The sequence below is a fragment of the Monosiga brevicollis genome, genomic scaffold (genome assembly GCF_000002865.3).
Source record: "Monosiga brevicollis MX1 MONBRscaffold_19 genomic scaffold, whole genome shotgun sequence".
In the NCBI taxonomy this organism is placed as follows: domain Eukaryota; class Choanoflagellata; order Craspedida; family Salpingoecidae; genus Monosiga; species Monosiga brevicollis.
In genome coordinates this window covers 286,312-293,442 of record NW_001865056.1, presented here as the reverse complement: position 1 = coordinate 293,442, position 7,131 = coordinate 286,312, and the positions used below count along the sequence as shown (strand labels likewise).

The window sequence follows — 7,131 nt, the reverse complement described above, 5'->3', positions numbered from 1 at the left end:
CTCCACCTCTACCTCTACCTCTACCTCTACCTGCACCTCTAACTCCACCTCAACCTCAAACTCAACCTCCACCTCCACCTCCACCTCAACCTCAACCTCAAACTCAACCTCCACCTCCACCTCCACCTCCACCTCCACCTCAACCTCCACCTCCACCTCCACCTCAACCTCAACCTCAACCTCAACCTCCACCTCAACCTCCACCTCAACCTCCACCTCAACCTCCACCTCAACCTCCACCTCTAACTCTACTTCCACCTCTAACTCTACTTCCACCTCCACCTCCACCTCTACCTCGACCTCGACCTCTACCTCTACCTCTACCTCTACCTCTACCTCTACCTCTACCTCTACCTCTACCTCCACCTTCACTGCGTCTTCGACTTCAACAAGTTCATCACCCTCCACTTCCACTTCATCCAGTACAACAGTGTCTAGCACGTCTTCATCCACATCTACCACCACGACGCCTGATGCGTCACTTGGTGTGGTCCTTGTCTATGTGGCTCGCGACTACTTTTTCATTGTGAACAACCCCTCTGAAGAGAACGCACTCTGCCAAGCTGTTGTAACAGAGCTGGTTAATGAGGCTATTTCCCCAGCTGATATCATCAACTGCACCATTTTTCGCGCAGCCACCGGCGTCACGGGTGTAACGCTTGTTGTGCGCAACATTAACAGCCGCGTTCGTTAATGCAGTCCCCCCTTGCCCCTCGAATTGGTTGAGATGTCTATTGTGTCTGGTCGCTTTTCCAACTCAATCTCATTTTCCCTCCACCATGCTCCAACTTTTTAGGAAGCCATCGTCCAAGCTGTCAACGAAGACGACTTTGCCGTCACTGTAAATGGCGTCACTGTGCCTGCAGCCAGCACTTTAGCTGCTCAGGAGAATGGTACATATGAATTCCTCCTGTTGGTAGATGACCGCGAGGCTGAAATCGGCAACATTCAAGCCCGTGACACCAACGCTGAACTTCAAGCCGACTTTATTCGCCGCATCAACGAGTCAATTGCCGAGCTGAACATTGACCCGCTTGATTTGACATATGTGCTTCGAGTGCCGCGCCGTAAGTGCACGACGTTGTGTCGAGGCTGATTCAAGCTGACGCTTGGCAGAGCTCTAGGCTCTGGTTTCACTACCTCATGTCTGTTTGCCGTCTGCCGATGAATGCCCGTGCGCATAATGCTCATCGGTCTTATTGAATTCCCTGCCAATTTTGCGTTGGCAATATAGGTCCCGAAGACGCAATTTTCGTGACAGTTGAGGGCCCCCAGCCTGCGCCATCGCAGATTGAAGATGCGGTCGAAGATCGTCGCTTGTTCGTCGAACAAGCCAACGGCGAGGACACTGTGGCTCTTCCGAGCAACTTTTTCAACTTGGACCTGGACAATGACTCAGATTTGGCTGTATGGTTTGGCGTGCTTGTGGTCCTCTTCCTGTTGGCATGCTGCTGTCTTTGCATGACCCTGGGCACCATTTTCGTGGCTGGTGCCTATCCGTTTGGTTTGCGTGGCAAAAAGCGTCTGGTTGGTGGTACACGTACCCAGACTGTGCATGGCCGTCGTGCCTCGGCAGACAGTAGCGAGTCAGGCTCAAGCTCGAGCATGTCTAGTATCTCCGAATCTGAATCAGGTTTCCTGGAGTTTGATGAGGAGATTGATACAAGTGCTGCGCCGCGATACAACACGCACCTGCGCTCAGAGGCCTACCGAAGTACCTATGGTCCTCCACCAAGGCTCGCCAGCCGCACGCTCACCAGCACTCAGCTCGGCACGTTTCCTTGGTCGCCAATGATGAGCGCTGCGCCTCCTCCCTCATACGCAGGAGCACGCATGCCTCGCCAGTCTTCCATGGCCTTTGGTCCAGCGCCAACCACTGGTCGATCCTTCCAGGCGAACACCTCCTCGTATTCGATGCAAAGCCCACTTTCTGGCAACGTCCCCCTGATGAGCGGTCCATCTCAAAGCATGCAAAGCGTGCAGCAAGTCTATCGTCCTGCCGTCATGGGCCCGCAAGGCTCTGTCATGTTAACTCCCGTGCAACAACAATCTTCACCCGCCGTCTTCTTCGTGCCATCCCCCAATGTGACTGGTCCCTCGTCTGGTGAATCGCCCCGTCGCACCGTCCGCTACTATTCGCGGCATAGCCAGGCATGAGAAAGCCACGCCCAAAGATCGCTTGCGAGACGAGCGTGTATCCCTGTGTAACATAGGCGGCCTGTGTCGTGTGTAGTCTTATTCACATCGATTTTGATGTATTCTGGGTCCTGTGAAGTCTGGATCAAAGCAAATTGATGATGTGCTTCATTCGTGATCCTTCATTGCGCCAGAGCAGCAGAGAGCAAAACTGGAAGATGATCAAGAGTTGGGTGTGGTGTTGAGAAACACCATTCCGAGTACAACACAGGAGTGAAGAACTGGTTGATAATGTCGCCGCAAAGCGCTGATTTGGTGTAGTTGACTAGTTTATCTAATAAGGTATGTTACAAGACGACACAAACAAAAACATACAAGACCCCCTCCTGCGCCTCCCGCCAGTTCAACCCGCCATGTCATATGACAACCCCGACCTCTGTGCACAGCACACTTGAACCCGAGTTGGGTCAGAAGGAGGGTGGCGAAGCGCCGGCAATAGGAAGAAAGCGAGGGCGAGGAGGAGGGTAAGTCACGCTCATCTGCGGGCGAGGAGGGGAGAGAGAGGCAACGTACGTACCTGACCGCTTAGCGAATCATGGCACCAAGGCGCGATGAAGTCGGCATAACCTTTTGCTTCTTGTTGGAGGCGTCGGCTGCAAAGCACTTCCAGAAGCGAATGGTTTCATCCGCGGCAATGGAGGCCACCGTCTGACCGTCAGGGGACATGGCCATGCCCAGGACACGCTCGGTGTGGTCCGTGAGCTCCGTCACCTGGGCCAGGGAAGGGTACTTCCAGATGGACAGCTGGTTCTTGCTGAAGCCATGGCCCGAGATGATCTCGTGGTGCTCGGCGCTCCAGAGAAGGGAGCAGACCTGGCTCTGTGTGTCGATCGAGTTGACGCAGTTTCCGCTGCTGGTGTTCCAAAAGCGGATGTGACGATCGGCCGTGCCACCACCCGAGGCCAGGAGGTTCGACTGCCAGGGGCACCAAGCCAGGGCCTTGACGGCAGCCTGATGGTCTGTGAGGGTATGGCGCAGCTCGCCGTTGGCGCTCCAGATGTTGACCAAGTTGTCGTTGCCACCAGAGGCCAGCAGCTTGCCATCAGGAGACCACTTGAGGCCACAAACCTCCTGAGAGTGGCCCTCGAGGGCGCTGACGCAGTGGTTAGCAACGCGGACGTCCGAGTTCATGATGAGGCCCGAGGCAGAGCCGGTGGAGAGAATGTGGCCGTTCCAATCCATGGCCGCGACGCGACCGCTGTGACCAGTCATGGTGCGGACCTTGCGCTGTGAGGTCACGTCGTAGATCTGCACCAGAGAGTCGCTGGTGCCGACAGCCAGATGAGCGCCATCGCCGGCCCAAGAAACGGAGGAAATGTAATCACCAGCCTGCTCAGTGTGGCACAGCTCAAAGGTGTTGCCTGAGGCGGCGTCCCAAATGTAGACAGAGTTGTTGAGCGCGACCGCGATCTGGTTCTGTGAGCTCCAGTCGAGGATGTTGAGGTAAAAATCGGGGCGCATCTCAGGGGCATCGAGGATGCGCTCGGGGTTCTGTGGAATAGCACGGCTGGCCTTGCGCACACGCTGCGCGCCGCGGTTCTGCGTGTAGAGAACGCGAAGGTCATTCTTATGACCCTCGCTGGGCTGAGGAGCCTTCTGCTTAAAGGCCAAAATCTTGCTGTTGGCCTCACCCATCAAGGTGCTCTCAATGGCCTTGGCATAGTGTTCCTTGGAGGGGCTGGGCACGTTCTCGCTGTGTGTGAGCTTGTAGTGCGCCGCCTCAATGTCCATGCTTGCACGGTTGGGGATGAAGCGATCAACAGCCTGTCATCGATCGGCACAAGGACTTTATATGAGAGCTTGCTCACACACTAAATCACATCCACACAGACAGACAAGGCAGAGCAGGACAGGAAAGAACGCACCTCCTTCTTGGGAGTCTGCAGGCGTCCAGTGTTGCTGTTGCTGTCCAGGGCCTTGCGTTGCCAGCGAGGCATTGTCTTACCATCAACGCTCGCGCCAAAGGTCGAATCTACATTATCAAAATAGGAAGCCATCGTGCGGGTACAAGCAAGCAAGGCGAAACGAGATACACAAGGGATACAGATCGTTTGATCCGGGTTAAAAAAGAAGTGCAAGCACTGTTGAAAAAGGGCGTTAGCCGTAAAGTTGGTATAGTTGGTTTGCGAGTCAAGCTCAAGCAGGAAAATGCCACCTCCGCGGACAACCCGAATAATCCTTCTCGCCTTTGCAGGCTCTGTGTTGTGTGTTGGTGTTGTGTGTGTGTGTGTGTGTGTGTGTGTGTGTGTGTGTGTGTGTGTGTGTGTGTGTGTGTGTGTGTGTGTGTGTGTGTGTGTTGTGGCTGCTTGCATCGCGAATGTTGTAACGTTTTTCTTGGTTGCCGAGGTCACCAACGCAACTTGAACAAGCGCGCCAATACATTTTGACTCATTAAATCGTGATTTATAGCGTTCACTCCTATTCAAAAATTAATTGCCATTGTCAGCAGGAATTGTCAGATTCACTGATTGCCAGGATTGTCAGCATCAAAAGGCGGACGCGCTTGTGTGTGACCGTTTCACTTTCGCGACTTCCGCTCGCACAGCTCGCGTCGCACACTTCATGCCCTCGAAGGCGTTCGAGGAGCAGCTGTGGTATTGGCAGCACCAAGGCCATCAGTCATGGGGTTTCAAGCTTTACCAGCTCGCAGCATCTTCTTCTTGGTGGTGTGCCTGGCGACTTTGAGCCAGCAGCCGGGTCGCGCCAATTTGGTGCTTGGACAGCCATGGTGTCAACATGGCGAACGCCTGCGGCACACCGTCACCAAGGAACGGTACTGCAAGTGCCTTCCAGAGGATGAATGCGTCGGTACCTTTTGCATCTCATTCAACGATCAACGTAAGGGGTTTTCTGCATCTACCTGCCGACACTGCTCCTGCGAGCACGATGCGTTTGTGGCTGACATGGGGACGGGACATGTCAATAATCATCCACATGCTCGTGCGCTCGATGGCCCCGGTAACGACTATCCTGCCACTCAGCTGGAGGAAGCAACCGTGCTGCGTATCTTGCGTGCAGAACACAATTACACCCATTCATCGGCAGAGTTTGAACTGGGTGATTTTGAGGCGTTGCGCGCTGTGTGGCCAGCGTGCACCCTCCCCGACCGCAGGCTAGCAGAGCAAGGACTCTCCCTGCAGGCCGCCATTGCCCGTGACTTTGTTCAGAGCTGTCGACCCAAATGGTCTTTCTTCAGTGCCACCCTTCGTCAGCTTCAGGTTGGGCACGGGATCTTGATGCAGCAATACTTGAGACGGACCGCCGCAAAATGAAATAGCTTCTGATGTGGCACGTGTGCGCTGTCGGTGGACTTGCAGCGACCGCAAGGTGTTGTCATCACTGGACTCTTTGGCTCGACTATTGACCCACAACGCCATATCAGATGGAACATCAACTCGGTGGTCAAACTCGCCAGGTCAGCAAGCATTCACTCGTTACCTGTCTTCGAGAGAAGAAACCCCCCCCCCCCCCCCCTCGTGTGCTCTGAACTTCTTGAACCATCCCTCCACTACAGCTTTTATGAAAGCGTGCGCTCCTTGGATCTGGAACTGCATGTGATGCATGATGGGCTTGCTCCAGAAATCATTCAGGTTCGTACATTCTGGACTCAAAATGGACAAAATGAACCGTCTTTTCTCGCCTCCCGAGTCGCTCACGAGGACCTTTTCTTGAACCACCGGTGTAGATACTCGAGACAGATCGTATTCGGTTCGTGGTCTGTTTGCCCATCTATCCGCCTGGCTTGTTTGCCCCTCTGTCTTGCCGCCGTTCTGTTTCTTCTGTTGCATACTCGTGGCAATCTCGTGTAACCCACTGTCACAGTGCCTTACTGCATGATGTCTGCTGCTGCAGCTTCTTTTATTACAACTTGACTGACCCGGCCACGGACCCTGTGCTAAAAACAATGGTTGTCAACGACGCTCGCTATCTGATCATTGAGGAGCACATGCGTCGCCACATCCAGTCTCATCTCGTGGACTATGTACTCATTTGCGATTTGCATGACGTTCGGTACGTCCTTTGCACAAACACCTCTCTTCTGGGGAATGACTAACGATCGTGGCCAGCGTGGCGGGCAATGCGATCTGCTTTGTTCGCTTTTCATTTTTTTAATTCTTCTTGACTCCTCATTTGCATATGAACAGGTTGCGGCGCAATCCTTTTCGCCTTCTCCAAGACCGTTCTGATCTTGACATCGTGGTTGGGGAGGACCGACTTCCATTTGAGCGAAATCCGTACGCAGAATTTTTGTGCTCCCGGAATACAGGCAGCACACTGGCTCGTGTGCGTTCTTTGCGCTTGGCAGCTCACTGGCTCGCGTGTGTTCTTTTGCCGTTGACAACAGATGGACCTTGGAACAAATTTCACATTGTTCAACCTTTGATGACTGGAAGGCGCTTGCTGGCTTGAGAGTCCTCAACGTTGGCTCCATCGTGGGGCAAATGCAAAGCATGCAGCGGCTCCTGACCCGCTTGACCAACATCCTTCGATCACGGGTCTGGACTCCCAAACCTTGGTCGCACGGTGGGCATTTGCCGTGTGACATGGCAGCCATCAACTTACTACTGACCTGTGATGCGACCACCTTTCGCCTCGCAAACAACACCAAGTGCTCGCGCTCAACAGAGTTTCGCTACGCAAGTGGCTTTCCTTTTACCAGTCCTTTCCTTCAATTTCGCGATACTGGCCAGGCTTTTGTCGTTCACAAATGATTAGCATATCAAGTATAACAGGCAGTATATCAGAATCGGTTGTTGTATGAGAATTGATTTTCAAAGTGACACCGTGACTTCGAAACAGCTCAAGAAAGACTTCAAGACGAGGCGGCTCCACGTGACAACCCATAAATAGACAAGTTGATTGTACTGTGCGCCGATACGCACAGCGCTCGCTGGTATGTGCGTGGCAGTGCATGCATCCTGGAGAGTACTGAGC

The 7,131-nt window shown here is 53.8% G+C and overlaps 2 protein-coding genes across 2 annotated transcripts in view; one reads left to right on the top strand and one right to left on the bottom strand.

The window, feature by feature from the left end:
- Positions 1 to 2,157, top strand: part of MONBRDRAFT_27416 (uncharacterized protein) — a gene marked incomplete at both ends in the record, with an annotated part of 4,190 nt that extends 2,033 nt beyond the window's left edge. Inside the window, 4 exons of the mRNA XM_001747892.1 lie at positions 424 to 685; positions 797 to 893; positions 921 to 1,067; positions 1,235 to 2,157. Coding sequence (XP_001747944.1) covers positions 424 to 685; positions 797 to 893; positions 921 to 1,067; positions 1,235 to 2,157 — 1,429 coding nt within the window. The remainder of the gene's footprint in view (positions 1 to 423; positions 686 to 796; positions 894 to 920; positions 1,068 to 1,234) is intronic.
- A 564-nt stretch (positions 2,158 to 2,721) lies between these two features.
- On the bottom strand, positions 2,722 to 4,193 carry MONBRDRAFT_10098 (uncharacterized protein; the record flags this gene model as incomplete). Its single annotated transcript, XM_001747789.1, has 2 exons — positions 2,722 to 3,960; positions 4,062 to 4,193. 2 exons carry the CDS (start codon positions 4,191 to 4,193, stop codon positions 2,722 to 2,724), a joined length of 1,371 nt encoding a protein of 456 aa, XP_001747841.1.
- Positions 4,194 to 7,131: the final 2,938 nt, after the last annotated feature.